Genomic DNA, 21,674 nt, shown 5'->3' with positions numbered 1-21,674 from the left:
TAAAAAAAATAAAAGAATAGTTCCTTGCAATTGCATTGAGCTACGAGAAGGAGGATGAAAAATCAAAGATAATGAAGGCACGTGGAATGATTCGATAGCCATAGAGAGCTAATAATAAGAGAACGGTGTGGTTTCCTCGCCATTGATGCGAATAGTTGGAGGATACAACTTGGCCAAACTTTGCTGGGAACAGGGAAAGCAAAAATATACTATACTATATACTACTCCTATTATGCTAGGATTATTATTATTCGCATTGGAAAGAACTAAGGTGTAAAAAACAATTAACTAACCGAATAAAGAAACATCACTAATTCAGAATTAAATTCGTGTACACTGTAATAATGTAATAATTTGGGTGATGAGTGAAAGGTGTTGATTGGACACGAGTATTGCAGAGCGTGGAGACACCCGCAGAGGAACATGTTGGGGTCTCAATAAAAAACGGTCACAATTTGGTGTTTTCAGTAATAATAGAAATATCGAGGCAGTGTTTCTGTATTCTAGAAGTAGAAGGAGCCCCCTAGTTCGCGTTCGTTCTCCACACGCTTTTCTCATCACACACGAATGCTTCTTTGATCATGGCTTCCACAGTTTCTTCGATCCTCCGAGCTTCTAGGTCCAAACTTTCTTCTTCCTCCTCCGCTTCTCTTTCTAGAACCTTAGCTCGCTCTGCTCCTCGCCGATCCCCCGGCTCCTCATCCGCCGCCACCCGCTCCTTCGGCTCCGCCGTCCCGCGATGGAGCCACGGCGTCGACTGGCGCTCTCCGCTCGGCCTCCGCCCTCAGATCAGAGCCGCCGCTCCCCTCATCGAACGCTTCCACCGCAGGATCGCCACTAGCGGTACGTACTTCCCCGCCCTCTCCCACAATATTGGAGCTCTGTTCCTTTTGATCTGCGTTGTTCAGCTCAGAATCGGTCTTTTCGGATCCGATTTTTCGTTTTCCAATCGAATGTGATGTGTGAAATGACTGAATTCCGTTTTGCCTCTTATTCTTTTACTGGAATCTTCTGTCTGCTTGTCAACGAGGCCAAGAGAATCATATGTTTTACTGTTTAGTGCGTTGTGTTGTGTGTACGGAATTTTCTTTTATCTGACTAATATATGTGGATTAGTTTCTCTAATAATGTTTGGTGCTGAATTTTGTGTTTTGAATTTGATTGGTCATTTGACGTAAGTGCCATTGCAGCTACTGATAATCCTTTCAAGGGAAACCTGACGAGTCTCCCTAAGCCTGGTGGTGGCGAGTTTGGAAAGTTCTACAGCCTTCCGTCGCTCAACGATCCGAGAATCGGTAATTTGCTAGCTTAGTTTGGCCTGGTTTAATTTTAATTCATGTTGATTTTATTTGCTAGAATTTTGTTTGGAATGTGTGGTATCAGAGATTTCATTCCATTATCATATTTCTGATGATAAAGGATAAGATTCTAGTTCTTTAGAATAGTACAATCTCCTTGCTATTGCTAATACTTCGTTGTTGGTGGTGTCGACTTTTTGGGTGCTTGACAGATAGGTTACCATACTCTATCAGAATTCTCCTTGAATCTGCCATTCGTAATTGTGACAATTTCCAAGTAAAAAAGGAAGATGTTGAGAAGATTATTGACTGGGAAAACTCTTCTGTGAAGCAAGTTGAGATTCCTTTCAAGCCTGCTCGTGTTCTACTGCAGGTAACCTTGTCCAATTCGGCATGCGGCAAAAGAGTTATTTTCATGGATGGGGATATAAAGTAATGTGTGTTTTATCTTTAACCCGTTTTTTCTCCTCTCCTCAGGATTTTACTGGAGTCCCTGCTGTTGTTGACCTGGCTTGCATGCGTGATGCTATGAATAAGCTTGGCAGTGATTCTAATAAGATTAATCCTCTGGTATACATCATTCTTACCATTTTTCTGTGCTTTTGTTCTCTGAAGTCATTTTGATTTGTAGAAATTTAACAAATTTTTTTCCCTATATGCTATATTTGCTATTGTATAAGTGGCTCTGACTCAGCTACAATTTGTTGTCAGGTTCCTGTTGATCTTGTCATTGATCATTCAGTTCAAGTTGATGTAGCAAGGTCAGAGAATGCAGTGCAAGCCAATATGGAGCTTGAGTTTCAGAGAAACAAGGAGAGATTTGCTTTTCTTAAATGGGGGTCAAATGCTTTCCGTAATATGCTTGTTGTCCCTCCTGGATCTGGTATAGTACATCAGGTAAGTTCAGAACCAGACATTCCAAATGATTTTATGGATTTTTTTTATTGCTATTTATTTTAATACCCGGGACTTGTTATGTCTCATTTCAGGTCAATCTTGAATATCTTGGACGCGTTGTTTTCAATACTGAGGGCTTGCTCTATCCTGACAGTGTAGTTGGAACTGATTCACATACAACAATGATAGATGGGCTTGGAGTTGCTGGATGGGGCGTTGGTGGTATTGAAGCAGAGGCAGCAATGCTTGGCCAGGTATATTTACTTGAATTTTGGTTTATTTGTAATTAATTTGTTCTGATTATATTCCTATAAATGTAATGAATTCTGATAGTTTGTGCTTTAGAACTTTATGTTTCCTTTAACTCAAAAATAAGCTCTTGTTTAGCTAGTGGTGATCCTAATGTTGTGTGCTGTAATAATGACAGCCTATGAGCATGGTGTTACCTGGTGTTGTTGGGTTCAAGTTATCTGGAAAACTGCGCAATGGTGTTACAGCAACTGACTTGGTTCTAACTGTGACACAAATACTTAGGAAACATGGTGTTGTAGGGAAATTTGTTGAATTTTATGGTAATTAAGTTCTCTTGCTTTTCCTCTTTTTATTCTTATGCTGGTCTTTCCCTGCTAATCACCAGACAGAATTCAATAGGTCTAACTCGGAACCGTTCGATAAAATCGAATATTATCTATCTTAGAGATATATCAAGGGATAAATAATCGTTTTTCATGGTTTTTGTTCTATAGGTGATGGTATGGGTGAGTTGTCATTAGCTGACAGGGCCACTATTGCCAACATGTCTCCAGAATATGGTGCAACCATGGGCTTCTTCCCTGTAGATCACGTTACATTGCAATACCTCAAATTAACTGGACGAAGTGATGAGACTGTGAGTACAAACTCATATTATTTTCCAATGATGTTAAATGCTTGTAGTATTACTTGATCTTCCTTTTTGACTGTATAGGTGGCAATGATAGAGGCCTATCTCAGGGCAAACAAATTGTTTATCGACTATAATGAGGTAAAATACTAGTTGAATATCCTATGCACTCCTTTTGAACAAAACAAATGTGTATATGTCAAGTCAAGGGTATGGAATGATCATTTATTTTCTATAAATTCAGCCTCAACCAGACAGAGTTTATTCATCCTATCTCGAATTGAACCTTGACGAAGTTGAACCATGCATCTCTGGACCCAAGAGGTAAGGCACTACTCTTTTGAATGACATGTCTTGAATTTTAATGTGGGTTTAAAAATTTCTTCTTTATAATCTGTGAGTGATAATTCATACTGAATTTTGCAGACCTCATGATCGGGTGCCTTTGAAAGAAATGAAGGCTGATTGGCATGCTTGTCTCGACAACAATGTGGGATTCAAGGTTAGTAACACAGTGATGTTCAAATGTTTTTCTCATATTTTTGTCTTAAGAGATGTTTTAATGATTTCATAGTTTATTACTACATCTTGCATTTGTTCTAAACAAATGCTACTTTGTGACCATTTGGCGGTTTGTGTTAATATGCTAACTAGGTTAAGTTTGGTATGTCTTTTTATTTTTCTATAGTGACTTAAATTGCTTGACTGTTTAGCAAATTATATGACTTTGTTTCTGCAAACTTGGACAATCAAATGACAACATTATGAATATGGCCACCCCATGTACAAGGCACTCACAAATAGTGTGGGGAGGGTATAGATGAAATGGCAACATTATGTAAAGAGAAAGGAAATTTCCCTTTTGTTTCTGGAAACTTGGATCTAAAAATTCTTTGATATTACCTGAAGTGAGTCCTTTTTTCCCACTTTTTATGATCACTGTTCCAGGATTCCAGAAAGCATTATGATAGTTAGAAAGCAAGAGATTAATCCTTTTTCTAATGTTAGTCATTCTCATTGTTTCAAGTTGTAGACTTTCAACTTGCTGACACAGTTGCAGTCATAAAGCATGCAGCTGTTTAATCTTCCTAAATGTTTTATTTGAATACAGGGGTTTGCTATACCAAAAGATGTACAAGGCAAAGTTGCAAAATTTGATTTCCATGGGCAGCCAGCAGAGCTCAAGCATGGAAGTGTTGTGATTGCTGCAATCACAAGCTGTACAAATACATCAAACCCAAGTGTTATGCTTGGGGCTGGTCTCGTAGCAAAGAAGGCTCACGAGCTAGGTTTGCAGGTTAGGCACCGAAATAAACATTAGAAACTGTTATTGTGCTACTTTAGAAAATGTTGTGATCACATTGATGTTGTCCACTTTTCCTGCCACCATTAAAGGGACAAATTGTATTTCATTTATGTTATCCTTTTCTTGATAGTAATTATAGATATTTTCACTGTTTGCCAGGTTAAGCCATGGGTAAAAACAAGTCTTGCTCCTGGCTCTGGAGTTGTTACAAAATATCTACTCAAGAGGTACTTCATGCTTCTTAGTAGAATATCAGTTTTGTAATTTGTATTATAATGTACTTTCCCTGTTCAGTCTGCACAATTTTGGAAAAATGTATAATAAATTTGGATTTTTTTTTTACATTTTTGGGCAGTGGCCTGCAAAAGTATCTAAATGAACAGGGTTTCAATATTGTTGGATTTGGCTGTACCACATGTATTGGCAATTCAGGGGAACTAGACCAATCCGTTGCTTCTGCTATCTCTGAAAATGGTAATTGAAAATCAAATATAATTTCTATAATTGAAGCTGATTCCTGTGCAATTATTGCAGTTGTCTTCTTTATAACTTTTAGGTAAACTCCTAAGCATATTCTGCTTTATATTTTCCAAATTAATTTAGTTCTCATATTGTCTTGTGCAGACATTGTAGCTGCTGCTGTGTTGTCTGGGAACCGTAATTTTGAAGGCCGTGTGCATCCCTTGACAAGAGCTAACTACCTTGCCTCACCACCTCTAGTCGTTGCTTATGCTCTTGCTGGCACAGTATGTTTGCCTATTCATATTTCTAATGTGTCTATGAATGGTTTTTGGTTCTTGCTTCTTTCATATTGTCTGATTTTCATGTATTTTTATTTATAATACTAAGTTTATTAATGCCAAAGACTTTGTTGGAAGAATTAAAAATTGACAAATGTCAGATCCAGAGGCTAATCACAAGCATTGATATTGTCTGGGTCATCCTCTTCATTTATATACATGTTCAGACTCATGTTGGACTGAAGCTGAATTCAAATCCATTTTAAATGTTCTTTTTCTTGTGTCTGAATTATCTCTATCAATTGTTTATGATAATTGCATCCAGAACTTGGGATCTTGACCTACACTTGGCTATGGGCTTAGGCAGTTGATTATTTTTTCTTCCGAGTTCTGACTATATTAGCTTCAACTAGAACCTTGTTTTAGTTGATTGGATGCATATTTTATTTTCTATTCTGTCAAATGTTGATGAAATTTAGGGCCTGTTATGCTGAAAAAATGTTTTTTGTTTCAATATCTTGTTCACATTGAAGTGTTTAACAACAAAATGCCATGTATTCATTATGGTTTTTGTTTTCAAATATTTGTATAGGAAACAGTGAAAACATGGTATTGTTTTGTTGTTTTTTAGACTGACATTTCTAAACAGGAAACAAAGTTAAAATAAGATGACATTTTTGTAATTAAAAGTGTTGATAGAAAGAAAACAGAACTTTTTCTCAAGCCAAACATGCCCTTAGAGTATAGAATACATCATTTTTTTCTACTATAAATGTTGTTAACCTTCACTTCATCCCTTACCTTTTTGGTTGAATTTTCAGGTTGACATTGACTTTGAAAAGGAGCCAATAGGAACAGGGAAGGATGGAAATAATGTTTACTTAAGGGATATTTGGCCATCCACTCAAGAAATTGCAGAGGTAAATAATGTTTGCTTTCCTGATAATGTGAAATTATTCTACAGATTTGACAGTGTGTACAGCAAGATTAACTTAAGTTTACTTGATTCATAATAGGCTGTGCAATCCAGTGTGTTGCCTGACATGTTTCGAAGTACATATGAAGCTATTACCAAAGGTAACACTATGTGGAACCAACTACAAGTTCCTGCTGAGACCCTGTACTCATGGGACCCCAAGTCAACATATATTCATGAACCTCCATACTTCAAGGGCATGACTATGGATCCTCCTGGAGCTCATGGTGTGAAAGATGCCTATTGTCTGCTGAATTTTGGTGACAGTATAACGACCGATCACATTTCTCCTGCTGGAAACATTAACAAGGATAGTCCTGCTGCAAAGTACCTTCTGGATCGAGGTGTGGAACAAAAGGACTTCAACTCTTATGGGAGTCGTCGGGGCAATGATGAAGTGATGGCAAGGGGAACTTTTGCCAACATTCGTCTTGTTAACAAGCTCTTGAATGGAGAAGTTGGTCCCAAGACAGTTCACATTCCGACCGGGGAGAAGCTTTATGTGTTTGATGCAGCCCAGGTGAGTTATGTACTAAACAAGTATAGCATTATTTTTATTTTATTTTTGAACTTTTTAAGTGGCATACATTTTATTTGATATGATATTTTATGACCTTGCCTTTCCTAAATTGCTTTCCAAAATTTAAACTAACAAGTAACACCCTTTGGGTTATCCTTTTTAAATTAAAAGAAATGAAAACTACCAAACAATTTTTATTTTAATGTCAAATAGCTTTTAATCCAAAAAAATGCTAGGCCAAATAGAGACTTGATCATTTATCAAAAAAATCCTCCGGTTACCATAGTGTGAAGAGTAAAATATAATTTTTCCCTTCCTCCCTCATCCCCCCCCCCCCCCCCCCCAAAAAAAAAAAGATTAAAAACTAGTGGATACTTTTGTACTAGGAGAATCAAAGATTCTGATTTTTAGCTCTTGTAAGCTTCTTCTAATCCCCTTGAATTTTTCTTTTCTGGCAGAGATACAAGGCTGAAGGGCAGGACACCATTGTGCTGGCTGGAGCTGAATATGGGAGTGGAAGTTCCAGAGATTGGGCTGCCAAGGGTCCCATGCTATTGGTGAGTCCTACATAGCCTGTGATTTGATTGTCTGGTTTTCTTGACATGTTGATACTCATTCTTGACAGTTCTTGATGATGCTTACATTTTTCTGACAGGGTGTCAAAGCTGTGATAGCTAAAAGTTTTGAGAGAATTCATCGTAGCAATTTGGTAGGAATGGGTATTGTTCCTCTTTGCTTTAAATCTGGTGAGGATGCTGACACATTGGGATTGACTGGTCACGAACGTTATACTATTGACCTCCCAAGTAACATCAGCGAGATAAGGCCTGGCCAAGATGTCACTGTAACAACCAATACTGGAAAATCTTTCACCTGCACAGTTCGCTTCGATACTGAGGTAATTTAAGCTTGTCCTTCATTCATGTTTGTTGATGCAACTTATTCGGTGTTTCGAAAACTTGTCCTTGGATTATTATGTGTAACACACACCCTTGTATTTTCAGGTGGAACTTGCTTACTTTAACAATGGGGGCATTCTTCCGTATGTCATCAGGAACCTCATTAAGCAGTGAAGTCATGGCTGATGGGAAATGTTAAACTATGTTGCCACTGCGTGTACACGTTTTGAGTGGTGGTAATAAAATGTGAGAGAAATGAGAATAAATTCAATAAATAGGAAAGATCCCTTCTTAAGAAGGCAATTTTTTGACATTTCCAGGTGTTTATATTAGGCCTGTAAACATGGAGTGCATTGATTCTAGATTTCTCATGTCTGCGTTGTGTACCCATTGAACAATGGGGACAATTGTATTTTTCCATGCCGATGGCAGTGAATATTCTTTTCATTTAAATACTCCCCTTAATTTTCTTACTACGGCCTATAGAGTTGAACATGAATCAAGGCGAATAGTAGTGAATGTTCTTTTCATTGAGGTTTCCAGTCCACATAGTAATAATTTGACTGCAAATACCAATAAAAAAGAGATTTGCGCCTGTTATATGCCAAACAAAATATCGTTAATTACAAATGGAAAATAAAGAAACAATTTGTATGATATAGCATTATGTTGACCAGGTGAATAGTAGTTGTACATGCAATTTTTATGAGAACACTCTTTTAATAAAATCTAACAGTTGGAAAATTGTTGGGTTGTTAACTGTGTTGTTATGGCTTGATTTTTAGTTTTAAAAGTCTTTACAAGAGCCAAACTTTAGTTTGGTGATCCTGTATATTGAAAGAATTATTTTTTTAACTGTTAGTTGAAAATACTTCAATGTCTATTAAAAAGTAATAAATAACCATGCTTTTGTTTTTTTTATTCATTGGTGACACGTCGCTCTCTACAGTTTACATTACGTGTAATCCAAAACAATTATACAAAAAAAAAAGTTCATTTGATGAACCGCATTCTCCCCGCATGGTAAAAAAAAAACCCATGAGAAGTAAATTGAACATAGCTAAACGTTCTCTTCACCGATACTAATTCAAATGAAGGAGACCCCACTTAATGATCCAGTTGGATTTGAAATCGACAGAAAGTTATGCACCATTGGGCTAGAATATTTTTTGCTGAGTCATACTAATTCTTTTTCTTTGGGGTGGGGGTGACCTGTAACGGGGAGGTTCAAAAAAGTTTATGCACCATTGGGCTAGAATATTATTGATCATGTTTTTTGTTGGATAATATGTGTGCGAGTAATAATACGTAAAAAAGAAATGATTTATCATGAGTAAAAATTACAAAATCGCAATATAACAAATGGTTCTCAGTGCCTCACCCAAACAAAATGGATCTTTCACGACCAACACAGAACCATTCCATACTACAACATCCACCCAAAATCACAAGCTCAAACTTCGTTTCACATTTCTATTAGTACTAGCTAGCTACTCAAATAATTGAAACTACTTAATTCATATGGAGTACCAATACAAACTCCTTCATCAAATAGAAAAGGAAAGTATTGTGATTATTTACAGATAGGAAACATCGTAAAAATGAAACTATTTCATTGAGCGATCCTCCGGAATGCTTTCTAAAGCTGGCCTCCAAGAATTTATGCCCCCAGCATTTTTTTCAACCTCAAACACCCTTTTGTCTCTCAACACCATATCGCTTAGTAACTCCTCCAACGAAGTGTGCTGAGGATCATTCTCATTCCTATCTCTCAACACCCTCTTCAATTCTTCCTTAGTCACCACAAGCCTAATCCTCACAGGCCCACTTGTAGAATCACCATGATGACTTCCTTCACCATCTTCTTTTTTGAACCTTACCTTCTTCTTCATGCCACGAGAAATTGTCTTTGTCTCCTCAACTTTCTTACCACCTTCTTCATTCTTATCTTGTGATGATACTTGCTTGTTTCTCAAGCAGCAGTTCCACATGTTATAGTGATGAATATTTGAAGCATTTTAAGTTTCAACACTCAACAAGACCATGATATATAGGAGAAAATTAAAGCACATGGAGTATCCGGTTGTTACGCCGGGTTTTTGAAATTAATAAAGAAAAGCTGATTCTCTTGCTTGAAACAAACACCATGATCAATTATGCTTTTGGATTCGAATTTGTTTTATACTGTGTGAATAATGAATATTTTACTAGTGTAGCCGTCTCTTAACTTTAGCATATAGCGTTTTGTTTTGAATTTTTAATATGATAATAGAAGAAATGATTACTTTAAGAATGCTTCATTTGGAGTTTACGTGACTTGTCACAATATAATAAATGGGGATAATATGTTTAGTTCAAAGCAAAGGTTTAAAATCGAGTTGATGCCCTCTAATCACTGCTCAAAAAGTGGTACATCTCCTTCAGCAGAAAATTAATTGGTGGTAGCACATTGGCACCGCACGACAACGTTGAGTACATAAATCTGATGACACTGTTTATCATTTTATTATTGGTCAATCTCCCATACTTTTAGTTAGGGAGTCAATATTTTGCAACCAATTTGAAATTGCCGACCATATTTTCATTAGCTATTGAAGCAAACTTGTGCTTCAATTTCATCAAAAAGCAGACAAAGCAGATAAAAAGAAACTATTGTCTTTAGATATGGTACATTAATTAGCAACACAATAATAAGAATTACCAACCATGTAAATACAATCATTTGCCTTTTCAACGAGCATACACCGACCATATAGTAATTTCATTTTTTTGGTTTTAATACATAATCAGAATTGAATTTACAGTAAAAGGGAGTAGTTTATCCTTCAAAGAAATTATAATTCATTTTCGTTTAACTTTATAATAATCTAGAACCGCCAAGTTATACAATGCTTAACTGTTCATCGTTCTTAAGATAACCAAGAGCTGTTAAACAATTGAAATATATATTAAAAAATTAACAATTAGCAATTCGTTGCCTTAATTACCTTTCTTATGAATAATTGAGGTTTTTTTTTTTTTTACTTTTTTAAGATAACCAAGAGCTGTTAAACAATTGAAATATATATTAAAAAATTAACAATTAGCAATTCGCTGCCGTAATTACCTTTCTTATCAATAATTGAGGTTTTTTGTTTTACTTTTTTATTCTTAAAATGAATGCTTAAGTTATAGTCCTGTAATAAATTTGAATATCCATTTAAAAAAAAGTGAACATAGATTTGGTTATTTAATATTTAAAATAGAAGTGAATTTAGTTCTTTAATGTATATTTCAATATTTGAACAATACTTTGGTTTTTAAGATTAATTTATACTATGAAGGATAAACTGATATATAAGCATTTTTAAAAATATAATATGATATTTATTTGTGTAATATCGAAATGAGTAATTTTAACATTTACTCAAATTTCCCACTGTTTATATTTTGTTGTGAGTTTTTTTTACGTATTACTAATATAAAGATTTTAGATTCTCAATCAAGTTATATTTGGAAATTTTGTCCATACTCGTTTTTGTTTTTTTTTTTTTTGGGGGGGGGGGGGGGGTGTAATTAAGATTTTAATAGAAGGTCATTTTTTCTAGGGAAAAAAAAATAGAAGTCTACTTCAATCCACCTTTTTTAAAATATAAAAGACTCCAATTCAATTAGTTAAATATTATACGTTAGTTATTATAAATTCCTTTATATCTGAAGTCGATTGAGAATTAAGAATCAAACATAATATCTCATGCATTATGCATACTACTCAAGCCCAATTTTTGTGGATAGAAAATAATTTTTTTCGTCTAAAATATAATATACTTTTCTTTCACTACAAAAATAAGAAGCAAGAAGAATATCAACATTTTATATTCCTAAAATCATCAGTTTCTGAGAATATTTATTCAAAACATGTATAAATATGTAAATGTGATATTCTCAAATTCTTTTTTATGAAAATATTTTTTGATATTTTCAAACAAACACAACCTATTCCAAAATATCATTTGAATTGGCACTAAAATGCCTTTTGTTTTGTTTTTCTTTCAAGTTTGATGCCAACCACTCTACAAAACCCAATGTGCTCTCATGAAAAGTATTTAATTTAAAGTTTTTTTTAAACAAGTATTTAATTTAAAGTTATGTTACAACTTACAAGTCAATTCTAATCACTACAACAACTAGCTAGTATAAAAAAAATTGTTGTTAGTGACGCCGATAAAAAAAAAAATTGTTGTTAGTGACCAAATTCGCAATTTTGCTAACCCTCCTAACATCTTTAAATATCAGAAACACAATTATTGGTGTCATATTTGGTAGAAAAAAATTGTTGTGACGTACAAAAATCGGTATTAAAAACAATAATGGGAATAACCCCAAAATAATAATTTTGCGCCAAAATGGTCATTCATATTGTCCAATTTTTTTTTTAGTTTCTCAACTTACCAATCTATAATTACTCCATTATGAATGTTTTTTTATACTAAACCCATTTTAGCAACACAATATAATAAAAAAAAAGGCACATTTGATTAACCCCCAGTTGGGTTTTGTTTTCTTAAAGAAGTTCATGGCCAGTCGGCCAATATAAATGACAGTAATGATGATGGTTTCTTTTAAAATTGTTTGACTCCCTCCACGGCTAAGCAGCTTACTTGTCCGTTTAATTTTATATTTGAAAATTTTATCTATAGCCTTTTTTAGCCTAGGATATCTTTAGTAGAAACTCAAAAACTCATTCTTCAAAATATGATATTTAAGAAGACTATGGAATCACGGGTCTTTGTTCTTCATGTTAATCCTGAAACTTTTTTGAATATCTAAGCTAGGAATGATGAACAGTGGCTATGTGTGGATTGCAAGCGATGATGCACTTGCTTCAACACTTGATTCATTAGACCCAGTTGATACTAAGACAATGAACCTCCTACAAGGGGTTTTGGTTTTGCGTCATCACACTCCCGATACTAATGAAAAGAAGAGTTTTCTCTCAAGGATGAAGAGACCAAAAACCAAGGAGACTCCAAGCTTCAATTCCTATGCATTGTATGCATATGATACTGTTTGGTTCGTAGCCCGTGCTCTTGATGCTTTTCTCAAAAAAGGTAGTGTCGTATCTTTCTCCTCTGACCCTCGACACAAATGGAAGCATGTTGCATTTACAATCGCTTCGTGTTTTTGATGATGGCCCTTCGTTTCTCTGGTCTGACTGGAACAGTTCAGTTTGATATTGAAAGGAATAGAAATCATCCAGCATATGATATCTTGAATATTGGTGGATCTGGAATGCGCAGAATTGGTTATTGGTCTAATTACTCAGGTCTCTCAGTTGTCACTCCAGAAATTTTGTATAAGAAACCACCTAGCACTTCAACAAAGCAGCCAGCATAATCATCAACAATGGAAAAGTCACAAGAGAATATATCTCAATTATTACTCCTTAAAATATCTTAATTAATCTATTACCATCATGTTCACTCTTATCATTATGAACATCATTACAATTATCATCATAATCATCGTCATCATTATATCATTATCGTCTATCAATTATCACTATTTTTATTATCATGATCTTCATGATTGTTATCATCACTATTGTCATTGTTATAATTGTTGTTGCTCTCACCACCACCCTTTCATCATAAATGTTTTTTTAGTTCTTTAAATTTGGATCAAATTTTTTAGTTTAGTCTTTCAATTTTAAAAATATTTTTTTATTCCTTAACGTTTAAAATTAATATATTTTAATTTCTTAAATTTAAAAATATCTTAATTTAAAGTGTTTTTTTTCTTTAATTTGAGGGATCAAAACCAAATTCACCCCAAATTTCAAAAACTAATAACATAATTAAGCAAACGATCTTTATCTAGTTAGTTTTATTATTAAATAAATAAGATATTAATGGATATAGACATTCAATGTCAAAGATTTTACATTATCATCCATTAAAAATCAACTTTGTCATGATCTTTAGATTATTATTATTATCAGATATCAAAGTCAAACAACATACCAATATTGTTTGGGTTGGGTTTACGAGGCTCAATTTTTTAAAAATGTGTTCTAAGTTTTTCCGCCTACTATTTCAAACATTGTAAAGTTACTAAGCAGCACAACTCTATTTCATATTCTGCAATAAACACATGTGTAAATTGATTAAAAATTAGAAGTTAAATAAAAATATAATTAATAAAAGAGTAACTAATAATATTTTAAATTTTACAAATGATAGATAAATAAAAATAAAAATTCTTTAAAAAATTGACAATTAAAAAAGGTACAGAGGAAATACTATATGTAGTAGATTATGTAGTCGTTTTGGATTTTTCCTTGTTATTTTAAAGGCTTAATTATAAATTTTATTATTAAATTTTTATTGTTTTACAAAATTTATTATTTAAGTTTTATTTTTATAAGTTTTATCATCCAATTTTTATAATTTTACGAATCTTATTATTGAATTTCTTTTTACAAATTTTATCTTTCAATATTTCATAAATTTTATCTTTTAAATTTTTTACTTTTGTATATTTTATTATTATTTTGTCAACGAAACAACTTCGTTTTGTTTTATTTTTAACTTCTTTTGACGTCGGTAAAATATGCAACAATAAAAAAAATAGATGATAAAATTTATATGAAAAAAATTGTAAAGGAGTAAATATTGAGTAATAAAATTTGTAATTAATCATATTTTAAATGTGAAAAAGACGTGAAATAAATGCAACATTAAATACGAAAAAAATGAGGAAATTGATATTATCTGTCCTGGTCAGCCTATCATACGCCGTGCTTTGTGTTCAAACATGTCCTTGAGACTTGAGAGGAGTTTCCTTCTCACACATTGTTCATCTTTTTCTTTTGGTGAGAGAGGAGAACAAAACTAGTAAACTACACACGAGGGAAAATCACCCCAGTGACCCCACAACATTGCTCATCTCACTTCCCATTATCAACAACTAATATTATATTTATTAAATAATAGAAATATTTATGAAACAGCTTTTTTTATAATAATTTCATTTAGTCAATAAACTATAAATATTATAAATTAATAAAATAAAATATTTCTATCGAAGATTGAAAAAGATGGTTAATCATAAATTAATAAAACAAATTCTATAACTATTATTCTCTTTTCATATATTTTTCAATTAAATAATAATAATTCAATAATACATCTTAATAATTTTAAAGATAGTTCTTAAAAAATAATATAAAATATTAAGAAATTTAACATTATTAACTAAATAAATCAACTTTCTTAACTTCTATAATTATCTAAAAACTCTTTTATAAAAAAATGAAAGATAAATATTTTTTTGAGACAAAAATGCAAAATAACAATAAAAGTATGTTAATAAAAATTCTAAAAATTGCTAATTGATTGAGAAATTAAGAAAGAAAGAAATAAGTAAAAAGTTATAATTTCAATATTTTGTTAACAAAAATTAATAATTAATACTTTTTGATAAAATTTCTCTCTCTATCTTCATATTCTCTCTTTCGGTTATGTTCAATGGAATTAAATGTAAAGTTAACTGAAAGCTAAAAAAATTAATTTATTAAGTTAGAGGTGTTCAATAAAACTAATTATTAAAATAATTGAAAAGTATAACATAACAAAAATAATAATAATATTATGATTTATTAAAAAAAAGAACAACAAAAAATGAATATCGATGATAAAATAAAAGAAAGATTATATTTGATAAAATTTCTAATTTTTTTATTAGTTGAAAAACTCATTTAATTGTTTAATAAATATTTTTTTTTAGCTTCTAACACTGTTTCATACGTTAATTTTTAATTTTTTATATTTTGTTTCATTTTTTTCTTCAATATATTTATTTATTTTTTTATCTTTTTTAAATAAATGATGATATTATTATTTTTCTGTTATTTTATATTTTTTAATTAATTTAATAACTAATTTTATCGAGCACTTTAAATCTAATAAGTTAATTTTTTGACTTCTAATTAATTTTGCAGAATATAATTAAAATATAAAAAAATTAGAAATTAGTGAGAAATTAATAACAAAAATATTTATCAAATAATCATATGAAATTTGATGGTAATAAAAAAAAACTAAAATCTAGTTGGAAGGACTTGTGCAGTATAGGCTAATTATGCGCATCATTTTCCAATCTTCCTTAATTCAATATAATCTCCTGGAATGGAATGGCACCTTTCTTTTATATCAGTGGCAGTGATTGGGTTGAATTTTAATGCTTCTCAATTAGACTTCACCTGAACAACTTTATGCTGCAGGGCACCGTTGTACTTCTGCTTTTACAACCAAACTCATCTGGGCACCCATAAATTTGCAATCTTTCGTCAATTTCAACCATGTTTTGGCGCTTTCGGAAACTGGGCGTCGGCAAGTTCGGGCCTTTACGGTGAAGAAATTTGTGGGTTGACTTGAAATTCGGGGTCAAACATGAAGAAATTTATGGTCTTGCACCTTCTGACATGGATTTGGCTATGTGGTGTTGCTCACAGCGGAAGGCCTGCCAGTGTGAACATTGGTGCGGTTTTTTCTTTCGATTCTATCATAGGTAGAGCTGCGAAGACGGCTATGGAAATGGCCGTTTCTGATGTCAATGAGGACCCCACAGTTCTCATGGGAACCAAACTCAACTTGATTATGAAGGATGCCATGTGCAATGCTTTTCTTGGATCAATTGGAGGTGCCGACCCTCAACCTCATAACATTTTTATTTTTTGTTATTGTTGTTAGAGTTGCCAACTATTAATATAAATCCCTGCCCTTTTGCTGTTTCTAAGTTTAAGCTTGAATTCTATTAGTCTCTGATTTTACGGACTTGTTACTTTAATTCTCAGCTAACCTCAATTTTATTTTTAATCGTCCCTGGTAAATAGGCTTTTTAGATATTATGATACAGCATCGTTTTCTATGATGATTATACAGTGCCATGATTTGGATTTCTAGCGACAGCCTATCGTATTCCGAGGTTACAGTTCATGTTTTGTTTCCTCGTTTTGATGCACTGATTTTATAATTACTTTATCAACTGTTCATGCTAGAGAACCCACTCATTGAGAATTCTAAAGTCAGTTAAAAACTCAAGAAACCTCAGCAAGCTTATTTATGGAGTGTATTCTCTAACCGTCTTCTATTGGTTCCCACCTTATTCAAGGGGTGGTTTGTATGTTGCCTTTCTTACATGCGAGGGGCGGAGATGCTTATACCACCTTAGTCACATGTGAGAAAACACTAGAATCTCTTTGCTCTAGGCCTATGGGTTTGAGACTTATAGATTTTTCTGGCCCTGTAATAATTGTGTAGTAGAATAAGATAGCTGCAGTGGTCAGCCTGCAGTGTTGGCCGTGGTGAACTTGGCTTGAATATTGTACTCGTTAAAGACTTACTTGGCTGCATTCTTAGGGCTGGGTCTGCTGAAGGACCCACATAGCCGACCCTTATCTTGGTCAGGCAGTACACAAACATTGTCCATTGGAACATTTGGATGTGAAATTTCCAAATTTAAACTTGGGGGTACCTGTAATTTACATTATCTGAATTAAATATTCTCATTATACAGCTTTTCAGGTACTTGAGAAAGGGGTTGCAGCCATAATTGGTCCGCAGTCATCTGCCGTAGCTCACACGGTTTCTCAAATTGCTGATGCTCTCCAAGTTCCTCTTGTTTCATATGCTGCCACTGATCCAACCCTGTCCTCCCTCCAGTTTCCATTCTTCATTCGAACTACGCAAAGTGACTTGGCACAAATGACTGCAATGGCTGATATAATTGACTTTCATGGATGGAAAGAGGTCATTGTTGTATTCTTGGATGATGATTATGGAAGAAATGGACTATCTGCTTTGAGTGATGAGCTTGAAAAAAGGAAATTGAAAATTTCTTATAAACTGCCTTTAAGTATTAAGTTTGATTTGGATGAAATCACTAACTTGCTCAATCAATCCAAGGTGGTTGGTCCTCGTGTGTATGTTGTTCATGTCAACCCTGATCCGAGATTGAGAATTTTTTTGATTGCCCATAAACTTCAAATGATGGCCAAGGATTATGTCTGGCTTGTCACAGATTGGCTCTCAGCTACACTAGATTCATTATCTCCAGTGAATCAGACCTCTTTCAGTGTTCTCCAAGGGGTTGTTGGTCTACGTCAACACATTCCGGACTCCAGCAAAAAGAGAGCTTTTGTTTCTCGATGGATAAAAATGCAAAAAGAAGGATTAGCAAATACTGGTTTGAACTCTTATGGAATTTATGCTTATGACACAGTTTGGGCAGTTGCACGTGCAATTGATATATTCATCAAAGTACATAATAATATTACCTTCTCGCTTCCTGATAACTATAACTTATCTCATACGGTAGGAATTGGTATTCTGCTTGACAAGCTCAAAATCTTTGCTGGTGGATCTGATCTTGTCGACATATTGTTACAATCAAATTTTACTGGTGTGAGTGGCCAACTTCATTTTAATTCTGACAGAAGTATTGTAAGTGGTGGTTATGATATTATCAATGTCAATCAGATGGGAATTTCTGGTGTTGGTTTTTGGTCTAATAATTCAGGATTTTCAGTTGTACCCCCTACAGCTCTTAAAAAAAGAAAATATAACAGGTTTTCCCAAGATCAGAAGCTCGGCAAAGTGATTTGGCCAGGTGGAGTGACAGATCGACCTCGTGGCTGGGTAATTGCTGATAATACCAAGCCACTGAGAATTGGAGTGCCAAAAAGAGCAAGTTTTGTTGAATTCGTAACTGAACTGCCAGATAGTCATCAAATTCAGGGGTACTGCATCGATGTCTTCAAAAAAGCCCTAGAATTTATCCCATATGAAGTTCCTTTTGTATTCAAGCCTTTTGGGAATGGCAAAGAAAATCCCAATTATGACGCACTTGTGAAAATGGTTGATGAAAATGTAAGTGATACACAATGAAAAAGGAGATATTCTCAGCATGGGTTAATCATTGTTTTTATAAGTTGACAGACTGTGTTTTACGGAAAAACAGTTATGCTACATATAAAATTTCAGATGGCTGACATAATATTATGTTTTTGCTTTCTCAACCGTCTGCTCAATTTTACCTTTCCTTCTTTTTGTTTTTGTGTAGTTTTTTTTGGGTGGATATTGCATGTGAAAAAAAGAAGGGAAAATAAATTGAAAAGTTGTAATTGGCATTATTTGTTTCTGTTCATTGTTGTCCAGTGTTATCCAATATAAGATAAATTGATAATTCTTAGGTGCTTTATATAGGTGGCTACTTTACATTTATTACTTATTTGAATTTTATTTGTTTTTTTAAACTTTGATATGCTTGAAATTTGGTTTAGGTATATGATGCAGTTGTTGGAGACATTGCAATTGTGACAAATCGTACAATGATTGTGGATTTTTCTCAGCCTTTTGCATCCTCTAGCCTTGTCATAGTAGCTCCTATCAACAAAGCAAGATCAAATGCTTGGGTGTTCCTCCAACCATTTACGGCAGATATGTGGTGTGCTACTGCTGCATCATTTTTGGTGGTTGGAGTTGTTATATGGATTCTTGAGCACCGAGTCAATAATGACTTCCGTGGTCCTCCTAAGAAGCAACTTTTGACAATGTTAATGTAAGCCTTTCTAGTTAAGTTATGCAATTTGGCATATATATATATATATATATTTTTTCTGATGAACTATTATTAGCGTGATTTTGTTACCTTTTTACACTTAGTTTATAAACTTTATGCAGTAGTAGATGCTGTGTTGATCTTGTGTTGTAGATTCTAACTCCATGTTGTCATTTGCTTTTCAGGTTCAGCCTCTCAACATTGTTTAAGAAAAATCGTAAGAAAACATTTGGCTCCATTGTCTAATAGTTCCTTTCTTTTCTTTTTCTTTCTCAAGGCCATCATATAATTTACTTTTTGTAAAATCCATGGGTTCAAATGAGTCAACCAAATAATATGTCAGCTAATATCCATTGTCCACTTTCTTTTTGTAAGTTTTAATAGTAAACTCTAGAAGATAGATAACAGCTAGTTGTTAATTTGTCGTGAAAATGTTTATTTTGTTGGTGCTTTTTTTTAATGTTTATTTTGTCAGTCAACATTAGTTTTGCACAAAGTACATATATGTAACATTTACATAAAAACTTTATTTAACAGTTTTGCCATGCAAGAATGCTAGTCCATTGTATTTTTTACTTATGGTATGCACATATAAACCTGTTATATTGACTCCCTGCTTTCAGTTTTGCATCCATTTGCATAATACTGTATAGTTTAAATGTAAAATCAACATATGAAAACATGAATGGTTAGGAATCTTTTCTCTGGCATTCATGATTATATTGGTGAATAATGATATTTGTGGGATCTGCATTATGCTTTCTGATAATCTTTCACTTTGTCATGAAATCAGAGGAAGATACCGTAAGCTCACTTTCTAAAATGGTGATGATAGTCTGGCTTTTTCTATTGATGGTGATCACGGCTAGCTATACAGCAAGCTTGACTTCAATTCTTACAGTGGAGCAGCTTTCATCGCCCATCACTGGAATTGATAGCTTGATTGCAAGTAACTGGCCTATCGGATTCCAAGTAGGATCATTTACTTACAACTATCTGACAGATAATCTTTATGTATCAAAATCAAGACTTATTTCCCTAGGTTCCCCCGAGGAATATGCTACAGCACTTAAGAAGGGGCCATCTGGTGGAGGGGTGGCAGCTATCATTGATGAGCTTCCATATGTTGAGTTATTTCTGTCAAATGAAACTGATTTTGGTATTATTGGACAGCCATTTGCCAGAAGCAGTTGGGGATTTGTAAGTGATTAGATATTTTGTATTCATGATTAATTATTCAAATAAAGTGCTCCAGATTTCCCCATAATAGTGATAATAATATAGATTTTAGAAGCAACATGCCTATTATATCTTTTAACCAGACTAAATGGAAGTATGTTTTACAATGGGAGAAATTCTTACAAAAGGTTTCTCCTATGTATGATTTTCAAAATTATTAGAACTATATTTTGGAACAAAGGCTTATCTTTGTGGTAACCTTCTTATATGATCCAAAGAGTTTCTTGATATGGCCTGTAGTGCTTCCTAATACAACAATCCAGAACTGCATTTTTGCCATTTGGTTTTGAACACTGGACACATGAAAATTATCAGTTAATTTATTTATGTGCTATATTATACTTGGCATTTCCTGACATTTTATAACAACACATCAGGCTTTTCAAAGAGAGTCTCCTCTTGCCTTTGACATGTCTACAGCAATTTTGAAACTCTCTGAGAATGGAGATCTCCGTAAGATACATGAGAAGTGGTTCTGTAAAATGCGTTGTCCTGAAGATAGGACAAGCAACTCCAAGCCTGACCAGCTTCACTTGATTAGCTTTTGGGGTCTGTATCTCTCATGCGGCATTGTCTCACTTGTTGCACTTGCGCTGTTTCTTCTGCGAATGATTCGCCAATACGCTCGCTTCAAACAAAGACAAAAGAATGTTGCTTCTTCGTCCCCAGAACCATCAGGCATTCATTGTTCCCAGGTTGTTGTTAACTTCTTTAACTTCATTGATGAGAAGGAAGAGGCCATCAAGAAAATGTTCACTCAATGTGACAATCATCAGAACCCCAACTGAGATAATTATTATGGTTGTGTTGCAAAGGGCTCAAATTGGTAGATTTCAGTAAACTGCTGTCATTTGGGTAGTTTGCTTAAGATGTTTATATGATACCTGATAGCAATAAATCTTTGTATAGTGACAATAATGATAGTCTTGTACATTATTTTGTAGTACTAGTTTTTTCTTCTATCATAGTCTTTGTAATCAAATAGAAGTCCTGATGCTTAAGATGGTTACTCATATCAATTGTAATATGTGAAAATTGAGTGCTAATGATCTATACACCTGTGTTACTATTTTGCTTCTCCATGACTAAAAGTTTTGGCAGCTGCTATCCCATTCCTTGTTATTAATTCGATGAATCTAATATTAATGATTTGATCCTTCTAATTTCTTACAAAAATTTCAGAACGTACAAACTGCTAAAACGTAAAATACTTGCGACTTGATCTAAAAATTGAACTCCACCTCCCTAGCCAAAAGGACCTTACGGATATGTACTTCTAGCATGTATTAATTGCCTGTTTATTTAAATATTGAAA

At 33.6% G+C, this 21,674-nt stretch overlaps 3 protein-coding genes across 4 annotated transcripts; 2 read left to right on the top strand and 1 right to left on the bottom strand.

Annotated features, from left to right (window-relative positions):
• Positions 1 to 459: 459 nt before the first annotated feature.
• On the top strand, positions 460 to 7,995 carry LOC114373838 (aconitate hydratase, cytoplasmic-like). The gene is made up of 20 exons (XM_028331384.1): positions 460 to 843; positions 1,191 to 1,295; positions 1,511 to 1,671; positions 1,776 to 1,868; positions 2,010 to 2,195; positions 2,288 to 2,449; positions 2,623 to 2,767; positions 2,942 to 3,084; positions 3,163 to 3,219; positions 3,323 to 3,402; positions 3,505 to 3,580; positions 4,190 to 4,375; positions 4,544 to 4,611; positions 4,740 to 4,858; positions 5,009 to 5,130; positions 5,946 to 6,044; positions 6,141 to 6,620; positions 7,079 to 7,177; positions 7,276 to 7,518; positions 7,625 to 7,995. The coding sequence occupies exons 1-20, from the start codon at positions 582 to 584 to the stop codon at positions 7,691 to 7,693; spliced, it is 2,955 nt and encodes a 984-aa protein (XP_028187185.1). The 5' UTR covers positions 460 to 581; the 3' UTR covers positions 7,694 to 7,995.
• Positions 7,996 to 8,821: 826 nt separating this feature from the next.
• LOC114375482 lies at positions 8,822 to 9,674 on the bottom strand. The gene has a single exon (XM_028333268.1). It carries the CDS (start codon positions 9,508 to 9,510, stop codon positions 9,127 to 9,129), a length of 384 nt encoding a protein of 127 aa, XP_028189069.1. The 5' UTR covers positions 9,511 to 9,674; the 3' UTR covers positions 8,822 to 9,126.
• Positions 9,675 to 15,641: 5,967 nt separating this feature from the next.
• On the top strand, positions 15,642 to 21,441 carry LOC114375857 (glutamate receptor 3.7-like). 2 transcript variants are annotated; one of them, XM_028333724.1, is made up of 7 exons: positions 15,642 to 16,201; positions 17,078 to 18,429; positions 18,843 to 19,120; positions 19,306 to 19,337; positions 19,914 to 20,092; positions 20,163 to 20,320; positions 20,737 to 20,932. In XM_028333724.1, exons 1-7 carry the CDS (start codon positions 15,952 to 15,954, stop codon positions 20,786 to 20,788), a joined length of 2,301 nt encoding a protein of 766 aa, XP_028189525.1. In that variant the 5' UTR covers positions 15,642 to 15,951; the 3' UTR covers positions 20,789 to 20,932. The 2 variants fall into 2 exon arrangements, with proteins under 2 accessions (XP_028189525.1, XP_028189524.1); XM_028333723.1 differs by having other exon boundaries at positions 15,646 to 16,201; positions 19,914 to 20,320; positions 20,737 to 21,441.
• The last annotated feature ends 233 nt before the right edge of the window (positions 21,442 to 21,674 follow it).

The sequence above is a fragment of the Glycine soja genome, chromosome 11, assembly GCF_004193775.1.
Source record: "Glycine soja cultivar W05 chromosome 11, ASM419377v2, whole genome shotgun sequence".
Taxonomy (NCBI): Eukaryota; Viridiplantae; Streptophyta; class Magnoliopsida; order Fabales; family Fabaceae; genus Glycine; species Glycine soja.
This window is presented reverse-complemented; position numbering and strand designations above follow the sequence as displayed.

What these genes read in the sequence shown, in the direction of transcription:
- LOC114373838 (XM_028331384.1), top strand. Translation starts at nt 582, where the DNA reads ATGGCTTCCACAGTTTCTTCGATCCTCCGAGCTTCTAGGTCCAAACTT. An exon ending in CCGCAGGATCGCCACTAGCG is followed by an intron (nt 844 to 1,190) that starts GTACGTACTTCC and finishes GTGCCATTGCAG; the next exon opens with CTACTGATAATCCTTTCAAG. An exon ending in GATCTGGTATAGTACATCAG is followed by an intron (nt 2,196 to 2,287) that starts GTAAGTTCAGAA and finishes GTCTCATTTCAG; the next exon opens with GTCAATCTTGAATATCTTGG.
- LOC114375857 (XM_028333723.1), top strand. Translation starts at nt 15,952, where the DNA reads ATGAAGAAATTTATGGTCTTGCACCTTCTGACATGGATTTGGCTATGT. An exon ending in TGAAAATGGTTGATGAAAAT is followed by an intron (nt 18,430 to 18,842) that starts GTAAGTGATACA and finishes AATTTGGTTTAG; the next exon opens with GTATATGATGCAGTTGTTGG. An exon ending in AACATTGTTTAAGAAAAATC is followed by an intron (nt 19,338 to 19,913) that starts GTAAGAAAACAT and finishes TCATGAAATCAG; the next exon opens with AGGAAGATACCGTAAGCTCA.
- LOC114375482 (XM_028333268.1), bottom strand. Translation starts at nt 9,510, where the DNA reads ATGTGGAACTGCTGCTTGAGAAACAAGCAAGTATCATCACAAGATAAG.